We start from the raw sequence: 20,207 nt of genomic DNA, 5'->3' as shown, positions 1-20,207 counted from the left end.
TGTGTGTGAAGGACGAGGCGATGATAAGACTGTTGGCTGGATCGCCACATTAGAGCGTCGTTAATCTGTTCTGTAATCACCCGAGGTGTTGAATGCAAATCTGGGGGGGTTTTGTCAAAACATTCTGTAATCTGAGAATATAATATAAGGGATAATGTTGTGAAATCAAGCCCCTGGAATAGCCCTGAGGCGGTTTATATGCACGTTATCGAGCGTATTACGCGGCTGCTTACTAAAAACATCAATAACTCCACACTAAATACCGCAGCAAAAAAGATTTTATAGATTAAAATGTCTTTATAGATTTAAATGTCTTTATAGATTTAAATGTCTCAAAGTTATCCAGATTAGATTTAATGAATTCTATCCGGGGGGGGGGGGGGGGGGGGGGACGACACTGGAATACACGCCCCTGTGTCGTCAGTGCTGGTAGACCAGCCCATATGCCCAAATCTGCCCCCTGCCCCAGGTGCTCGGCCCTCGGCCCTCCTCGTTGTGTTTTAAGGCTTAGAAAAATGGAAATCAGAGGTGGGTTGTGTGTTTTGACCAACTGTCCTGCTCTCTCTTCTCTCGGACGTGCACAGAAATCGTGGACGGGAACGCCCAAGATGACCCTGGGAATGATCTGGACCATCATCCTGCGTTTTCGCCATCCAGGACATCTCTGTAGACGGTACCCCCCCCTCCCACCCTACATTACACCGTGGAGCCTGGCTGGGACAGTGTGGCTCAGTGGGGTCTCGGGGAACAACACACTGTCTGGGTTTTATTATATTCACTCTTCAGTTGTTAAGCAGGTGCTTCTACCTAAAGCGCCTGATGAATCAGATCCATCAAGTCCTCCCAGAGCGGGCAGGGTTTGGGTCTCTTAAGACAAGGGTGAAGACATGTTGCCTGCAAAACATTGGGGATCGAACCCAGAACTTTTCCGTTTGGCGTGAAACACCTCAGCCTGTTTTTACTGTAGGATTTGTATACATGAACCAGTGACCTTTTTGGTTAAAACAATGAGAGGCTGCTATGCCTACTGTACAACATTAACTTAAGGAGTTGGTAGAAGTGAAATTGTAGGAACAGCGCCATCTGGACTGATACACGCGCTACTGCAGTTCTGCAGTCTGATTGGACCAAAGGGATGTCACTTGCCACACACACAGATGTACACACCCACACGGACGCACACAGATGTACACAGCCCTCCATGCATGCACACCCACACACACAGCTGTTTAATTAGATGTCCTCAGATGGGGAATAGAGTTGAATAGATGTACTATTGGAACATGGTCGTCGGATGTTGGTTGTCAGTGCTAGTGGTCTACCTGACCACATAGCACTACTAAATGGTGGACCCCGCAAATTGATATACCCTTTAAATAAACTCTGTTGCAGAGGTCATGTCTTCCTGCAATAATGAAAGAACATGCTGTAATGTTTTTTCATTTTTTGTTCTTTTTGTCCCTCTCTGTTTCCCTCCCCCCTCTATCCTTCCCACTGATCTCTTCTTTCACCCTCTCCCCGTCTTTTCTCTTCTCCTTCTTCCTCCCCCTTTCTCCCTCTCTTTCCTCTCCTCCATCCCCCTCTGTCTGCAGAGACCTCTGCGAAGGAGGGTCTTCTGTTGTGGTGCCAGAGGAAGACGGCTCCCTACAAGAACGTCAATGTCCAGAACTTCCACATCAGGTAAACACACACACTTCCACATCAGGTTAAACGCACATACACACAAACATTTCCATAGCAGGCTAAACACACACTTGCACACACACTTCCACAGCAGGCTAAACGCATACACACGCATTAATACATGCGCTTGCACAAACCGAAATTTTTGCTTCCACATCTGGATACGCACACTTAAGGTACGGCCACACTGAATGCGTTACGCGTGTAAGATTACGTGCGTAACACGCCTAACCTGACACTTGATCATTGAGTGTCGCAAAAATGGTTCAACGCGCCTACGCAGCTAGATGAGCCCGCCCAAATCTTATTTCCCCCCGCTACTTTTCTTTTGCTCCACAAACGAGGCTGAGATAATTTTTTGATTTCGTAGGTGCGTTTGGCGCGTTATTTAGGTGCGTACAATGCGTCTTAACGCGCCTAACGCGCTGCTTTAGTGCGTCTTAACGCATCTACCCGCCTAAACCAATGGTTCTCTATGAAGAAATGCAGATTTTCTACGCCTCTAACGTGCGTAACGCGTTCTGTGTGGCCGTACCTTTAGGCCACACAAGTGTCAATGTCCAGAACCTTTTCCAACAGGTAAAACGTACACACACTCGTGTGTGTGTGTGTGCGCAGTCTCACAAACACACTTGCACGCGTGCACGCATGCACACGCAGACAGTAATGGCAGACAGACTCCCATAATGGCATGCGCGTGCACACGCAGACACACTCGCAATCCAAGCACACGCGGGCACACACACAATCTCACAAATACACTCCCATGCAAGCACACACAGTCTCCCAAACACTTGCATGCAAGCACAGAAAAACACACACACGAGCCAACATATTTGGTACTGCTGACTCAGAAACATTCCATGTTGGCACCATAAACAATATCTTTATGCTACAGAGTACCCTATGATGAACGGGTAGAAATATCCACGCCTTGCTTCGAATAATACTGCAGCAGTACTCTGGCTGTCTCTGGCTAAAGACTGCCCTCCAGTGGTGAAGAGGACTCTTCTAGTGCTCTAGTTAGTTATATGTTTATGAATGTTGAAGGGATACTAGCATACAGTGCCAGCTGTAAATGAATGATGCCCCCATCTGACGTGTGTGTGTGTGTGTGTGTGTGTGTGTGTGTGTGTGTCTTCTGTCTCTTTCTCCATTTCCAACAGCTGGAAGGATGGTCTTGCCTTCAACGCTCTGATCCACAGACACAGACCTGAGCTCATCGACTATGATAAGCTTAGGAAGGTGCGTGGGAACACACAGACACAGAGACAGACGGACAGTTTATTAGATGAAATGAATTCAGGACAACAATGTTTGTAATGGAAGTCTTTCACTTAACCACTCCTGAACTTAATTTCACTTTGAACTCCATATGAAAGTTGTTATTGGATTGGCCAGCCTGCTGTTTTCTTACACTGTGATTGGTTGTTTCAGGATGACCCTTTGACCAATTTGAACAACGCCTTCGAAGTGGCCGAGAAGTACCTTGACATTCCCAAGATGATGGACGCAGAAGGTACGTTAATCTGCGTGCGTTTGTGAAGACAGTCATATAAACTGGAACACTGTCACGAAATCCTGTATTTACATGTCATTTTCAAGGATGCGTGAGTGTGTGTGCGTTTCCAGCTCAACACATGCTAGGACTATTACTCTGAGAGAGGGTGAGAGTGCGTGAGAGGGTGTGCATGTTAAAATGGCAGGAGGAAGGAGAGCTCCTGGTCACTTGGAAGAACATCAAACTTGCTCCCTCCTCCTCCTCCTCCTCCTCCTCCTCTCCCTCCACCCTTCTCCTCTCTCCCTCATTCACCGCCCCTCCCTCTCCCCAGCCACTGACTATTTTCCATCCACAGGACCAGCTCTATGTTTGACCTGCTCTATGTTTGACCTGCTCTATGTCTGAACCGTCTGTCTGACACCGTCTGTGTCTGACTGTATTGTCTGCGTCTCATCTTCTATAAACATTGTTTTGCTGCGTTTAAAGCCCTGATGACTATATTTAGCTGTGTGTGTTCGGTAGTTAAATGTACGTTGGCATGTCTCATCTGTTGTTCTGTACCTTGTGAGTAATCCTGAACTGCCTGTCAATGTGTGTGTCTATGTACGCGTCCAATGTGTGTGTCTATGTTCGTATCTAATGTGTGTGTGTGTGTTTCTATGTATGTCCAATGTGTGTGTGACCAATCTGTGATTTTCAATGTAATTGTCCAATGTGTGTGTGTATCTAATGTGTGTGTTTGTATGTACTTGTCCAATGTGTGTGTGTATGTGTGTGTCTATGTACGTGTCCAGTGTGTGTGTCTCCAATGTGTGTGTGTCTATGTACGTGTCAATTGTGTGTGTGTGTGTGTGTGTGTGTGTGTGTGTCTATGTATGTGTCCAGTGTGTGTGTGTGTCTGTATGTATCCAATGTGTGTGTGTGTCTATGAACGTGTGTGTGTGTGTGTGTGTGTGTGTGTGTGTGTGTGTGTGTGTGTGTGTGTGTGTGTGTGTGTGTGTGTGTGTGTGTGTGTGTGTGTGTGTGTGTGTGTGTGTGTGTGTGTGTGTGTGTGTGTGTGTGTGTGTGTGTATGTACGTGTACATAACACTCCTGCTTGCCCCCTGCTCCGTAGACATTGTCAACACGGCTCGTCCCGATGAGAAAGCCATAATGACCTATGTGTCCAGTTTCTACCATGCATTCTCTGGAGCCCAGAAGGTACCCTTTGACCCCTGTGACCCTTGACCTGTGACCCCCTGGTACTAACAACCATGTGCTGAAGGCCTTTCCCAGCACGGCTGAATGTCCGCCGCTCCTCAGTGCCGCAGCAGGCTACGGGCGGGGTTGGGACGTGCGCATACACACACTCCCTCACTCACTCACACACTTTCTCTGCTCGCCGAGGCGCTAAACGTTTCCATGGCGATGTGGTGTGTAGATAATGGATGAAAATGGATGGCGTTTACTTTATCGTACTGTATTTGCCCAAGACCACAAGTAAAATATATATAAATGTATATATATATATGTATATATATAAATAAATGTTAAAAACAAAAGGAGCTCAACTATTTTAGTGTGTGTGCGTGCACGTCTCAGCCCAGAGCGCTGGACTCAAAGTTCTCTTCCTCAGGCCTTGCTCTTCTTCCTCCCTTCACAAATCGTCTCCTCCTCTTCCGCCCCAGGGCATCCCATAATAGCCCTCCTCTCCCAGGCAACCACCACTCGGACCTGCTTTTTCAGGGTACCTGCCTCTCTGGAAGTGAGGACAGGTGGGCGGAGCTACCAAGCCCCGCCCCCTGTCCAATCGGCTGTCTCGCCCCTGTTCCGCTTCCGGGCCAAGGGGATTCTACTAGCTTTGGGTGGCTTTGGCTTCAACCTATTTTTCTCTCTCTCTCTCTCTCTCTCTCCCTGTCTCTATTTAAACTGGCCTCTCTCGCCCTGCTGCTGGTCGCTGGGCTGTTGTGTAGACATCGTGGGTACACTGAGGCCCGATGAGAAGGCCATCATGACCTACGTGTCCTGCTTCTATCATGCCTTCTCTGGCGCTCAGAAGGTGAGCCCCACCCCTCTCCGACCACTGACCCCACCCAGCCAACCTCACTTAGAGGCATCAAACAAACCTCCACAAACAAAACACTTTCTATGGAGCCATGGAATATCTCCTAGCCATAGAAACTATTCCATGGATCCTCCTATTTCAAGACTTACTTTCTACAGACCAAAGCAGAGTTTCCCACCGTAGGCTCCCAGTACAGAACGACTCAGCCAGACATATTCTTAGCATTATTATGAGTGTTTGTTAGTGCTGGTACGTACTACTGTGAGGAACTCTGTTTAAGGTCAGCTCAGTACACTTTCAGCCACTAACACCCATTGTTTCATCATCATGTTTCTTATTACGTTTTGTTGTAGTCCGTTTTGCTATTTCTATTCAATGAGTTAGTTCTGTGATGCGTTTATGGGGAGGAACGTTACCGGTGTTGTTCAGCCAGCACCCAACCTCATGTTTAAATGAATGCTCTGTCTGCTGCGACCCCCCCCTGAAGAGGCTTTGTGGGAGGCGCGTCCGTACCGGAGATGCTGCAGAGACGGGGTGTCTTTCTGAATTGCAGGGGTACCGTCGCATTGTACCCCTGCTAGCCCCCCCCCCCCCCCCCCCCCCCCAAAGCCAGCGGGACCACCCCAGCGTAACATGTAACTAGACCGACCACAGCTTGCTCCTGGGCTGGGGAAGGAGACGCATGGAGTTTGAAACCCACGCAACCGAGTGATTATACTGTGATGGACCCCACGAGTGATGGACTGGCACTGTGAGAACTAACCGGCAGCCCGACGCAGCATGGGATGGGGTTCACTGGCCGGTAGACGGCGTGGACCGCGCAGAAAAGATTTGTGTTCATAACCCCGATGGCTCAGGCCTTTTGTGCGTGTTGAATGGATATTTTCACTGCTTGCGTGTGAGTTGTGAGTTTTCCACAAGTTCCCCAGGGTTTAGACGGGTTGTAGGGACAAAGAAGGCCTCTGTAGGAACACTAACAAACAGGCTATGGTTGGAAAGGGAAGTTATGTTATTTTAACAGAGGTTAATTGCTTGCCTTGGGTTGTGTCATGAAGCTAGGAGAGCCTAACTTATTGTTTTGGTACTAAATGGGTTTGTGTGTTAAAACAAAGCGACGCACTCCTGACTGAGGGATCTGCTCTGTGATAGGCTGAGACGGCTGCCAATCGTATCTGCAAAGTGCTGGCCGTCAACCAGGAGAACGAGCACCTGATGGAGGACTACGAGAAGCTGGCCAGTGATGTGAGTACTGATGAGCACACACACACACACACACACACACACACACACACACACACACACACACACACACACACACACACACACACACACACACACACACACACACACACACACACACACACACACACACACACACACACAATGGTGAACCTGGGAGTACCTACTAATAACGCTCTGGCTCCCTGTCACTCTCTCCCCCCCCCTCTCCTCTCCCTGTCCCTCGGCTCCAGCTCCTGGAATGGATCCGTCGGACCATCCCCTGGCTGGAGAACCGGGCCCCAGAGAAGACCATGGCCGAGATGCAGCAGAAGCTGGAGGACTTCAGAGACTACCGCCGGGTCCACAAGCCCCCCAAGGTAGCCTAGAGAGAGAGACGCACACACACACGCACTCAAGCAACACGCCCTTCACCAACCGACTATTCGAGCTCGTCCTGTAACAGCGAGCTCTACCTGCTGATATTAACGGGCTGTGATGTGATGTCCTCCACGTAAGATTCGGTTTCTTACTTGGCGTTCAGTCGTCTATGACAGTACATTTTCTCACGTGCTCATAAATAGCGCTAGGGCTCAGGTGCAATTGAACGGAAACACAATGTACAAAGCACCTTTTGAGTTGAATGATCATTGAGGGTTATTGAGCTTGTCATTCCCCGCTTTACCGAAAACTAGGGATGCACCGAATATTAGGCCACCGATTTATTTATTTTTTTGATTTAAAAAAAATAAATAAAATGTTTTACTCATTTATTTAAAGGTACATTGTTCTTAAATTCTTACTATAAGGTCTGCTGGAATGTTAGAAAACGTTAATTATTAAATAAATATTTTGTATCAAATTTTTAATTTAATTTTTTTTATTGACATTTAATTATTTGATTTATGCAATGGTGAAAAATTAAAGCAAAATGAATGAAAAACAGCAAATGGCACATTCGGTATTCTGTTTCGGCCAACTGTTTCAGGATATTCGGTTTCGGTTTCGGCCAACAATTTTCATTTCGGTGCATCCCTACCGAAAACTGTGAACCTAAAACAGTAATATATATCAGGGGTTTTCAAAGTGTGAGAGAGTGAGCCCCCCCTCAGAGAAAAAAATTCAGCTGAGCCCCCCCTCCCAATTTTTTTTTCGAAATACCTGTGTTTTGAAAGCTATTTTAATTATTTTACACATTTCAAACATCTCCGATCATAATTTTAAAACATTTGGAACATATTTTTGAAACATTTGAAACAAATTTTTTAACATATCTTTTAAACATATTTCTGAAACATTACAACATCTTTTTGCGTTTTTAAACAACACAATTTAACAACTTTATCTAAGCATGTTTTAGCTTAACCTTTTTTAAATACATTTGAACATCTTAATCTGTGTAAACTGCCAGTTTACAGATTCATTCAGGGTCCCCGACTCTGAATTTTCTGAGTCGAATCAGATCTGCCTTTTCAGTCCAGAGATTCGACTATTCGGCAGCGTTTGTTTACCGGCGTTGCTATGGTGACCTAAATTATTATAAGCAACTGAAAACGACGCAGGTTTGAAACTAAAACTGTGATGCTGAAAAAAGTATAAATGCTATCAAAATTCCGTTTAGATAGTATTGAAGATACAAGTGTGTAGATTTGTTTAATGGTTTGAACGATGGTAAACGGTTGAAAAAGGAATGAGTTACGATGTCTAGAAGTAGGTGTATCAGAATGGCCAGACGTCTTCAATGAAAACAGCTGAAAACGAAGCGGTATGAAACTAAAACTGATTCTGAAGACATTTTAAATGATATCGAAATTCTGTTTTGATATTATTGAAGATACAAGTGTGTAGATTTGTTAAATGGTTTGCACGAAGATAAACGGTTGAAAATTGATTTAGTTATGTTACTTCTACAGTTGAAGTACGACTGATGATTTGAATCATCGTCTTTCAGGGTTTTTTTCGGGTTTATTTTTTTCTCACGTCGCGCCCCCCCTGAAGAACTCTGGCGCCCCCCAGGGGGGGCGCGCCCCACAGTTTGAAAACCACTGATATATATAATTGTGAACTGTTCGACCTATAGCATCCAGCCTTTCATTAAGTACGCTTTGAACAGTGTACCTGTCCCGGGTTGTAGTTCAGAGGTGTTGACCTCTGACCCTGCTCCATGTCCCTAGGTCCAGGAGAAGTGCCAGCTGGAGATCAACTTCAACACCCTGCAGACCAAGCTGAGGCTGAGCAACAGACCCGCCTTCATGCCCTCAGAGGGGCGCATGGTGTCCGTAAGTACCCCCCGAGAACCCCCCCCCCGCAACAGGACCGTAGGTGGAGCTCCTGCATGGCACACGGGTGGGGTGGGATTATGGGGGAAAGTGTGTGTGTGTGTGTGTGTGTGTGTGTGTGTGTGTGTGTGTGTGTGTGTGTGTGTGTGTGTGTGTGTGTGTGTGTGTGTGTGTGTGTGTGTGTGTGTGTGTGTGTGTGTGTGTGTGTGAGAGAGAGAACAGGTTCCTTAAACCTTAGTTTGGATTAGTAACATCCTATCCTGTTACTCATCGAACTTTAACTCGCTGAGATTGACCGAGGACGAGCCCACGACGCACTGCTAGCATTAGCCGGCTGCTACCGCTAGCTCACGGCTAGCTGTGCTCCTGTGCTCTCTCCAGGACATCAACGGGTCGTGGCACGCGCTGGAGGGCGCGGAGAAAGGCTACGAGGAGTGGCTGCTCAACGAGATCCGCCGTCTGGAGAGACTCGACCACCTGGCGGAGAAGTTCCGCCAGAAGGCCACCATCCACGAGGCCTGGACCGATGGTGAGAACACACACAAACATAGAAACACACACACACACACACACACACACACACACACACACACACACACACACACACACACACACACACACACACACACACACACACACACACACACACACACACACACACACACACACACACACACGCGCACACACACGCACTCATAGAAACACACACACACGCACTCATAGAAACACACACACACATGCATAGAAACACACACACAAACATACACACACAAACACACGCAACACAAATTAAAAAACAACACTCAGAAGATCGAAGATAACACACAAGTACACACACGCACACCGCATATGTGCATATGCAAAGACAAAACACAGACACTACACTCACTGCCTGTTGGATCCAATTTACGTGCTTGATCTTTAATGTGTGTGTGTGCGTGCGTGTGTGTGTGTTTGTGTAGGTAAGGAGGCCATGCTGACCCAGAAGGACTACGCCACCGCCACTCTGTCGGAGGTCAAGGCGTTGCTACGGAAACACGAGGCCTTCGAGAGCGACCTGGCCGCACACCAGGACCGCGTGGAGCAGATCGCCGCCATTGCACAGGAACTCAAGTAAGACCGCAGGAAGTAAAAACCTTTACCACCTGACTGTCAAATAAGACCGCAGGAAGTAGAAACCTTTATCACCCGACTGTCTGGTAAGACCGCAGGAAGTAGAAACCTTTACTTCCTGACTGGTCATGTGACAGCCCTTAAACCTAAACTGGCAGTCTCCTTCAGCCCCATCTCCTGTGAAACACTACAAACCTGTAGTCCTTTGTGGGGCTAACCTTGATGGAATGGTTGGTTCAGGCATGTTAATGTGTGTGTGTGTGTGTGTGTGTGTGTGTGTGTGTGTGTGTGTGTGTGTGTGTGTGTGTGTGTGTGTGTGTGTGTGTGTGTGTGTGTGTGTGTGTGTGTGTGTCCACAGTGAGCTGGACTACTACGACTCCCCCAGTGTGAACGCTCGCTGTCAGAACATCTGTGAACAGTGGGACAGCCTGGGCTCCCTGACCCAGAACCGCAGAGAGTCACTGGAGGTACACCTCTCTCTCTCCCTGAGTCTCTACCTCGCTCTCTCTCTCTGTCTCTGTCTCTGTGTCTCTGTCTCCGTCTCTGTCTCTCTGTCCCTCTCTCTCTCTCTCTCTCTCTCTCTCTCTCTCTACCTCTCTACCTCTCTACCTCTCTCTCTACCTCTCTACCTCTACCTCTCTCTACCTCTCTACCTCTCTGTCTCTACCTCTCTGTCTCTCATTCTGTCAATCTCTCCATCTTTATCTCTGATACTCTCTCTTCCTCTTCATCTTTCTCTCTCTCTAATAGTCTCCATTTGTTCTTTATTTCTTTCTCTCTACCTCCCCTTCTCCATTTATATATGTGGCTCTGCGACCAGAACGCTCACTTCCTCTTCGTTCTTCATATATATGACTTCCTTTTTTCAGTATTTCACTAAAAACTTGTACGTGCATAATCATAGAACACGGATTGCTTTATTAAATGGAAACGTGTTTCTTCTTTTCTCACCTCACTAATATCGCTGTTCATGGTGTACTCATTCGTTAACACTATTCTACATTCATATTTCTGTTAATGTATCATTGGTTAATATGTTTATGATTGGGAAATGATTGGTTAATGAGTCTATAATTGGTTGGTGAGTTAATGATTGGTTAGTGAGTTAATGATTGGTTAATGAGTCTATAATTGGTTGGTGAGTTAATGATTGGTTAGTGAGTTAATGAGTCTATAATTGGTTGGTGAGTTAATGATTGATTAATGAGTCTATAATTGGTTGGTGAGTTAATGATTGGTTGATGAGTTAATGATTGGTTAGGGAGTTAATGTTTGGTTAACGAGTCTATGATTGGTTAATTGGTCTGTAATTGGTGGGTGAGCTGATGAGGCCGTGGTTGACCCTGCTGTGCTCCCCCAGAGGACAGAGAAGCAGCTGGAGTCCATAGACGAGCTGTACCTGGAGTACGCCAAGAGGGCGGCGCCGTTCAACAACTGGATGGAGGGCGCCATGGAGGACCTGCAGGACATGTTCATCGTCCACAACATCGAGGAGATCCAGGTAGCCACGGCGACACGGGACCACACAAGGGAACCGCTCGGACGGGTTCATCAGGAGTTACTCCTCTTCTGACTGAACTCTAGTGATGATTTAAAGGGCTTCAGTGCCGCCACTAGTTCTGAAGGACTGTGATCTCGGGCAATAAATACCCTTTAGTCATCATGAAAGCATGCATGAGGTCGAGGACACGCGCCATGTTTCACTCATAGGGTAACGGCTTTAGATTTTTACTTGTATGTACTTTTGGAACCTTCTTTTGGAACCTTCCGAGATTCTATTCCCGCCCACCTCCCCGACAAATCCTGCCCCTTCACCCTTTAAGCCCCGCCCACTTCCGTCCATAAACCCCGCCCACCTCTTCTCCCCTCCCGCCTCCAGGGCCTGATCACAGCCCACGAGCAGTTCAAGTCCACCCTGCCGGACGCCAACAAGGAGCGGGAGGCCATCCAGGCCATCCAGGCGGAGGTGCAGAAGATCGCCCAGCACAACGGCATCAACCTGTCAGGGACCAACCCCTACACCTCCATCACCCCGGAGAGCATCGACAGCAAGTGGGAGAAGGTGGGTGGCCCCGCGGGCCTGGTCCCAGAGGCCTTAATGAACGTCACGAGTACGGACGGAGGGTAGAATGTGATGATGATGTCATCGTCCTGGAATAGACTGAGACAAGGGGTAGGAACAAAGTCGGAAAGTATTGTTATCGATTCGTTAAATAATTCTATTGCTTGGTTTGACGAGGTATACTTCCTGTTATAAAGTATACATCGTTTTTTTTACACAAACAGACCAAAGATTTTCTATCCCATTCATCCAGTGTTTCATTGTCTCCACCTGGTGGTGGGACTCTGCTACCGCAGCCGTGACCTCTCCATGGTTAATGACGCCTGTCTGTCTGTGTGTGTAGGTGCAGCGGCTGGTGCCCCAGAGGGACCAGGCCCTGCAGGAGGAGCTGGCCAAGCAGCAGTCCAACGACCACCTGCGACGCCAGTTCGCCACCCAGGCCAACATGGTGGGGCCCTGGATCCAGACCAAGATGGAGGTGAGGCGCCGACCAATGGAGATGGGCGGTTTTTGGGGTCCACGTTAACCTTTTTTAAACATTACTTTTATTAAATCTAGCAGACACTTTAAGCAACCTTATTGATTCCTACAATTTCGAGTAAATACAAAAGATTCTATACAATTCAAATAAAAAATGATAATATTTTCGCTCAAAGTAGAAAAACAAAGTGCAATTGGTTGGTTATATGTTGGATGAACTGAAATAACACAGCAGAGAGGTAGGTGTGACCTCGAATCTTAAGAAAATAAAAACCGCCCAGAGGTATGACAATAAAGGAACGAGTGAAATCCCTCGGGCGCGAGAAAAAGCCCTTCAGTCCCGTCTAACCCTAACCTCTACCATACCCCACCTGGACCGACCCCCCCCCCCCCACCACCTCCAGAGACCCCACCCCCCCTCTAACTCTCAGCCCCCGCTGTGTCGTAGGAGATCGGCCGGATATCCATCGAGATGAACGGCACGCTGGAGGACCAGCTGACTCACCTCCGGGAGTACGAGCAGAGCATCATCGAGTACAAGCCCCACATCGACCGGCTGGAGGGAGACCACCAGCTCATCCAGGAGGCGCTCATCTTCGACAACAAGTACACCGCCTACACCATGGAGGTAACCGCACGCACACGCACACGCACACGCACACGCACGCACGCCATTTTACGCCATTGATGTAACCGAGAGACACGCGCATAACATACACACATACACAACAAGTACACCGCCTGCGCCCTCGGCGTCACACACACACACACACACACACACACACACACACACACACACACACACACACACACACACACACACACACACACACACACACACACACACACTGACAAAGGTGCTTTTACACACACTCACTCTCTCTGAACGTGAAACGCACACAAACATAGTGGTTCATCGCACCGCATTGCACAGACAAACACAAAAGACCCGATGGCGTTTACACCGACCCACCACTAGGCGGCCCCCCCATTCCCCAGCGGTCCCACTCACCTCTTCCCCCCCCCCCCCCTCCCCGCAGCACCTGCGTGTGGGCTGGGAGCAGCTGCTCACCACCATCGCCAGGACCATCAACGAGATCGACAACCAGATCCTGACCCGCGACGCCAAGGGCATCAGCCAGGAGCAGCTCCACGAGTACCGCACCTCCTTCAACCACTTCGACAAGGTCAGGGCCGCGCCCCCGGGGTCACAGGTCACAGGTCACACCGCCGCCGCGCCGCTGGGCGTGACTCGCGCTGTTGCTGTGGAGACCTCCGTTTTGGTTCTTCTTACCCACAATGCCTTGCAAACAATGTTTTGGCATGTGTTAAGCCTATTCAAATGCAAACATGAACACATAAAATAACGAACAAACAGACGATATAAAGACTCGGCTGTCATGGGTTGAGAACAAACGGCAGATTATTTTTTCCTGCATTCCGGCTGTCATGGTTGAGAACAAAGGGCAGATTATTTTTTCCTGCATTCAGGCATCCTATTTACAAGGTCCCACCAGATGCTAATAGCGCTAACGAAGGCTAGCATTCAGTGTCTGGTTAAAACCACATGTCCCCACCAGATGCTAGTAGAGCTAACATACGCTATCATTCAGTGTCTGGTTGATACCACAGTTCCCACAAAAAGCTAATAGAGCTAAGGAACGCTGGCATTCAGTGTCTGGTAGATATCACCGGTCCCACCTGATACTGATGATCTGAAGCTAGCATCACGGCTGGTTATTAGTGGATCCACGGTGAACCTGCGATGTGAAGTTAATGCAGTGCTGTTGTACCATGTGATGTGTTCAGGGAGGGACTGAGAGAGGAGCCTGGCGTGTGAGTATAATTACGGTATGGGGGTCAGGGGGCACAGAGGTCATGAGGTGAAATGCGAAGACACGGGCCGCTGTAGGGACACATGGCCATCACTCACATAGCCGTCACTCGGCCATGTTGTACGGGGTAGTGGAGGAAGGGACAGGTCTGCAGCACTGGTGTATTGGCAGGTTTCTCACGTTAGGTTGGGGGACGGTTTAGGTGACGCAACACCAAACAGAGGTGAACCCTACGAAATTGAGCAGTAAAAGTCAAACTAAATGGTGTACTGTGGAGCAGAACACCATTGTGTATGGGTTCTATACATGGGTCTCCATGTATAGAACACAGAGTTCTCTGCAACCTAGTTGTTTTGGTGTCTTTGAGGCTTTGGCCATACAGTGTATATCCTGTGTATCCATAGCAACCACCAGTCATCACCGGCATCCACCATGTAAACAAGTCACCCTAACGTCACTCGTTGCATGCCTCCACCTGGTGTTCCTGGTTCAGCGCACCCTGTGTACCAAAACCCTGCCTAACTCACCCCTGACCTTGTTGTTTGTTGTGGTTGGAATGAAATAAAGCTAATTATCATCCCGTGCTCATAATTAACAGTCAATTGCTCTAATTTGAAAGGCTAGTTCGAGAGCAAACTTAATGCGGTCTATTTGGCATCAAGAACAAGTCGTGCACTTCTAGTGCATTAATGGCGGGTGTGGTCATTGTGTCAACATCCATGGATGTGCGTGTCGTGTACCTGCCCATCAATGTTTGTGTCTCTGTGTCCCTCTGTCTGTCCATCCTCTCTCTCCACCTTCATGCATGCCCTCGGGTCGCACGCTTCCCATCCGCCGCCACATCCCCATCGTGTTGCCATTGGTCGGTGTTCGTGACGTGGTGCTCTGTGATTGGTTGGAACCCTTCGCCTTCCCCTCCCCTCAACGGTGGTGTGGCCTGTGATTGGCTGATCTCAGGACCACAGTGGAGCTCTGATGGCCGAGGAGTTCAAGGCCTGTTTGATCAGCCTGGCTACGATGTGGAGAACAACAAGCAGGTAGGACTGAGCAGAACCTCGGAGAGGTAGAGGTCACTTCCTCGGTTCCTCTGACCCTTAGATTTATCCTGGACGTTCGCGCGGGACTCCTTGCCTTAGATCACAGACTAGTAGGGCTTAGCAGTGGGATTTCCCCGTTCTCGCCTTTTCTTCCTTCCTAGACACATCACCTCTTATTTCCTTGTTTACTTGCAGACCTTGTGGTTTAGTCTGGTAGAACTCTTAATCACACGCTTAACTCAACGGAGACGACGTGTTATCGCACCGTGGCAGGGCCTCGCCTTTAGCTATCACTGGGCTGGTGCAGGCATGTGCAGTTCCCGAGTTGATCCACTAGAGGTCTCTTACCTGGCCTCTCACCTGACCTCCACCTAGCAGCTCTCTGGCTTCCTCCCTTCACTATAAGGGGGTTACTTTGCCCTCTGCGTCTCCGCTAACTGGTTTCTCTTCTATCTCTTCTTTTTCTGTTCACCCCCTCCCATAACTCACCTTTCTCTGTTCCCATCTCTCATCGACACCTCTCTGCTGCATGTCTCCTCATGCATCTCTCTTGTCTTTCACTCACTCTTTTCCTCATTGCCAACCTATTCCCACCTCCACTTCCTTCATCCTCCTCCTTCCACCTCACCTCCCCCTGCGTCTCTCTGCTGCCCCCTGGCTCCTCCACGCGGTACTGCGGCTCCCTCGGTCAACAGAAGCGACTGGGCCAGATGCCCACAGAGGAATACCGGGCCCTCCTCATTTCTACTGGAAACAGCCTGGTACTGACCCAACACTGGCCTACAGACTGACTGGAGATTATGTGACAGAGTGACGGACGACTCCTGAAATCTGCCATTTAGAAAACGTGTCTCATCCTGCAATGTTCTGAGGTTCTTTTCCTCTTCCTACTGTGGCAAACGCTCATCTTCTATCTGCTAATCTATCTGAAACCCTCCTTCTTTCTCTCTCCTTTCCTTCCATTGGTGGCTTCAGAATAATCGTAGACCTTGACAACCGTTGCCATGCTTTCACCTAGACGACCATGAATATAGATTCACCTAGTCGGGCTTTACCATAGACTATTAGATTAGTTTCCTAATTGCACTCGAGTGTGTGAGTCTGTGTCTGGGTTAACCTGTTGCCACCTTATTGCTGTTGCCAGGGCGACGCCGAGTTTGCACGCATCATGGGCATCGTTGACCCCAACAGCAGCGGCGCGGTCACCTTCCAGGCCTTCATTGACTTCATGTCCCGCGAGACCACCGACACGGACACCGCCGACCAGGTCATCGCCTCCTTCAAGATCCTGGCTGGAGACAAGGTTAGCCCCCATCAGGACCTCTGAGCTGTGTGTGTCTGTGTGTGTGAGGGACATCAGGAGTGTGTGTGTGTGTGTGTGTGTGTGTGTGTGTGTGTGTGTGTGTGTGTGTGTGTGTGTGTGTGTGTGTGTGTGTGTGTGTGTGTGTGTGTGTGTGTGTGTGTGTGTGTGTGTGTGTGTGTGTGTGTGTGTGTGTGTGTGTGTGAGGGACATTAGGTGTGTGTGTGTGTGTGTGTGAGGGACATTAGGTGTGTGTGTGTGTGTGTGAGGGACATTAGTAGTGTGTGTGTGTGTGTGTGAGGGACATTAGTAGTGTGTGTGTGAAAGAAAGTAAGTAAGTGCAAGAAAGGAGGGTGGGTTGTGGTGGTTATATAATGAAAGTATTACAGCTTATAAACTATGTTAACAAACATCTCCATTAAAATACCACGGAGAGCGTCAGGAGTCTCCCACCCGGGTTCGGGGGAAAAGCCTTTCTGGGCGAACGGGAAGAGGACACAGGGTCTCTCCTACAGAGTACAGGCACAGACAGAGTATAGGCCCGTACCCAGTTGGGATGACATCAACGTGCTCTGCCCGCTGAAGTGGAAGAATAAATCTAAAATTAAAATATGTATATATATATATATATATATATATATATAAATAAAATAAATATCCAAGTGCCAGATTGTTTCTGCTCGCTCAGCCATGGTAAAAGACTACAAAATGGAAAGTGGTTTTCCGCTTTCATTTAGTAGAACCGTTATTCATTCCTCCGGTAGCAGTGTCTCTGTTTCCGTGACGGTAAGGTGCCTTCGCACGCCGTCTGGTTTAGTGTTACGTCTCCTCTGCGCCGTGACCAATTATTCTGATGCGTCTCGATTACTTCATCTGCACCCGCTCTCCAGCCGAAATCCAGGGGTTTAAACCGACCAATCAGGGCTCCGCAGCACGGCAGAGGAAGGCAGACTATTATGTTATGGAACGTTGAAGTAATTCAAAACTAATGTGGCGCTCCTTCCATGTCTGACTATTTCTGTCCGTCTGTCTGTCTGCTCTCTCTGTCTCTCTCTGTCGCTTTCGGTCTCTCTCTGTCTCTGTCTGCTCCCTCTGTCTGGTCTCTCTCTCTCTCTGTGTCCCTCTCTCTGTCTGACTCTCTCTTCCTCTTTCTGTCTCTCTCTCTTCCTCTTTCTGTCTCTCTCTCTTCCTCTTTCTGTCTCTCTCTCTTCCTCTTTCTGTCTCTCCCTCCCCCCTCTCGCTGTGTGCGGACCTCTTCCCTCCAGAACTTCATCACGGCGGAGGAGCTGAGGCGGGAGCTGCCCGCCGACCAGGCGGAGTACTGCATCGCCCGCATGGCGCCGTACGGGGGCCCCGACGGCGTCCCGGGGCCCTGGACTACATGTCCTTCTCCACTGCCCTGTACGGAGAGAGCGACCTGTAGGGACTCACAGAGGAGGAGGAGGAGGAGGAGGAGGAGGAGGAGGAGGAGGGATCGCTGGACCGACGACAGAGGGAGGGAGAGGGATGAAGGGAGAGATGGTGAAGAGGGAGGTGGAGGTGAAGCAGAGAATCAAGGCAGGTAGAGCAGATGAGAATTTAAAAGAGGTTGACTATATATATGTAGAAGTAGGTGGGGCTTCCTCCCCCACCCCGTCCCCCGCAATCCAGTTGACTTGGTGTGTTCGCAGGTGCCCCTGAGGTGTGCCGGTTTAGAAATATTCTTTGCGTTTCTTTTCAAATTGAAACTCTTTGACCTTGTCGAATTGAACTCTTGTTAGAATCGTTTTTGTCTAGCTAGCTTTTTCTCGGAACGGATCAACAATAATCGCTGTCCATTTGTCGTGTAAAAGCTATCATTCAAAACAGGCATATCCAGGGGAAACTAGGGAACAGGGGGGGGGGGTTGACTGTAGTGCAGGTCCTTAGCTTCACCCTCTCTGCCTTTTATACGGGGGAGTGGGATGGGTTGAGGAGTAAGGGGCACAAGCTAATCTACTACTTAATTAATTTTTTTTTATCATGCATTTTTCTTGCCAGATGGGCATTTTTTTTGAGGGGTTGGGGCGGGTGGATGGGTCAGACTTCACGGTTTGTGCGTGGGGGGGGCCCCAGATGGAGGAGACGTGAGAGGGGGGGGCGGGCGGGCTGCACGTACGTTGATAAACCAGAGGAATAAACAAATGACACATTTACCCATAATTCCCTTTTTCGTTGACGGATCACGGCGAAACTATCTCGCCGTTTTCCCATTTTCTTCTGTTTCCGTTGAATTTGGTTGACTTTTGTGTTGATGTGCGGGTGGGCTGAGGGGGTCCCAGGCGGGGAGGGAGGGGTTTCGGAGGGTCGGGGGGGGGGTTACCTCAGCGCTGTATATACTTATTTTTCCAGTGCTACGGATGACACACATAAAGACCCAGCTATCGAGAATAAGCAATCACAAGCTTTCCAGTAGGACTAAATAGTGGCATTTATTATAAAATATATATATCGTGAATCAAAGAAAAAAAAAAGCCAACCATTGAAAAAAAAAAGTGCAGTTCCTCCAGTAGATGGGTTTGTTTTCAATTATGACCAGTTCAGAGTTTTGACGCCGGTATCAGAGACTATTGTAGTGAGGATTGCTGTTCAGAGGGTGTAGCGTTGTTCTCAGTCTAAAGGCCTTCTAGACGAACCCAGACATACCCATGTCATTTTGGGGGCAACGTTGTTAACGACTTCTGTACGTTTTCGTGAGTGGACGACAATACGCCTGTATGATTTACACGCTATTTCATCCTTCATTAGCTACGTTTTAGGGTGTGTTTTTTCAAGTTTTGTACAGCACAACTTTGGAGTCCAGGAGAGGCATCGGATTGGCTTAGAGAAGGTTTCTAGCCTTCCCTGGAATAAGAGGGGAGGGGGAGTTGCCACGGTAACGGCACTCCCTTAGAACTCCCCGTGTGATTGTTGGCAAATTTGAGGAAAGAAATTAAACAAATGTGCCTGTCGGTGGCTCTCATCCTGTTCCCCCACCTTTCTCTTGCTCTCTCTCTCTCTCTCTCTCTCTCTCTCGCTCTCGCTCTCCTAGAGAAGGGGGATGGGGATGATGCTGGAGGGGTCTTAAAACATTCCATTATGTATCTTTAAAATAAATGGATTCAAACAACTAACTTGGCTGTCTACAAATCTATGCAATCATCCTCTGTGTCAGCATCTCCAAGAGTTCCTAAAGTAGCGGCGGGAAAATTCTTCAACTGAATTATTATTATTTTTTTCACTTTTCCATTTCTATTTCTATATTTCGGTCTAAATCAAACCGATATTAGGCCTATGATTTCAGTATTTGTTGACTTCGAGGGGATGGGGGAGGGGGGAGTTAACGGCGAAGAGGGAGGAAGGGTGGCAGAATGAAAAGACTTGGACCAAACGCTAGGAATGTGTTTGGTTTCTGCGAGGCTGGAGTCTGGTTGTGATTTTCCTTTTTTTGTACTCTTTAATATCAAACCTTATCTGCTGTACTGGGAACTGCAACGCCTTCTGTCTAATGATATGCGATTTTCACAAGCACACATAAAGTTTCCTTACAAAATACTGCCGTCTGCGTGTCTTATTTTTCACTAATTTCACTGTCAAGGTTTTAAGAAATTATGATGCATTTATTCCTCATTCTCGGCAACATTTGTTCGCAATAAAT

The 20,207-nt window shown here is 48.3% G+C and overlaps 1 protein-coding gene and 1 long non-coding RNA gene across 2 annotated transcripts in view; one reads left to right on the top strand and one right to left on the bottom strand.

Moving 5' to 3' along the window:
- LOC132474472 (alpha-actinin-4-like) overlaps positions 1–20,104 on the top strand; it is a 50,728-nt gene extending 30,624 nt beyond the window's left edge. Inside the window, 22 exon segments of the mRNA XM_060075198.1 lie at positions 585–604; positions 606–644; positions 646–673; positions 1,593–1,680; positions 2,850–2,928; positions 3,121–3,202; positions 4,299–4,384; positions 6,378–6,470; positions 6,701–6,826; positions 8,621–8,725; positions 9,107–9,254; positions 9,688–9,838; positions 10,197–10,305; positions 11,199–11,339; positions 11,718–11,900; positions 12,244–12,378; positions 12,829–13,008; positions 13,421–13,567; positions 15,173–15,221; positions 15,224–15,252; positions 16,397–16,555; positions 17,818–20,104. Of these exon segments, the coding sequence (XP_059931181.1) occupies positions 585–604; positions 606–644; positions 646–673; positions 1,593–1,680; positions 2,850–2,928; positions 3,121–3,202; positions 4,299–4,384; positions 6,378–6,470; positions 6,701–6,826; positions 8,621–8,725; positions 9,107–9,254; positions 9,688–9,838; positions 10,197–10,305; positions 11,199–11,339; positions 11,718–11,900; positions 12,244–12,378; positions 12,829–13,008; positions 13,421–13,567; positions 15,173–15,221; positions 15,224–15,252; positions 16,397–16,555; positions 17,818–18,117 (2,477 nt within the window). The 3' untranslated portion in view covers positions 18,118–20,104.
- Positions 15,578–16,064, bottom strand: LOC132474519 (uncharacterized). Its single transcript, XR_009529666.1, has 2 exons — positions 15,742–16,064; positions 15,578–15,710 (listed from the first exon to the last, which is right to left on the bottom strand). It is a non-coding gene; the product is annotated as an uncharacterized LOC132474519 (long non-coding RNA).
- Positions 20,105–20,207: the final 103 nt, after the last annotated feature.

Source organism: Gadus macrocephalus, chromosome 16, assembly GCF_031168955.1.
Source record: "Gadus macrocephalus chromosome 16, ASM3116895v1".
NCBI lineage: Eukaryota > Metazoa > Chordata > Actinopteri > Gadiformes > Gadidae > Gadus > Gadus macrocephalus.
Note: the sequence above shows the minus strand (reverse complement) of the source record. Positions and strands in the feature narration are given on the sequence as shown.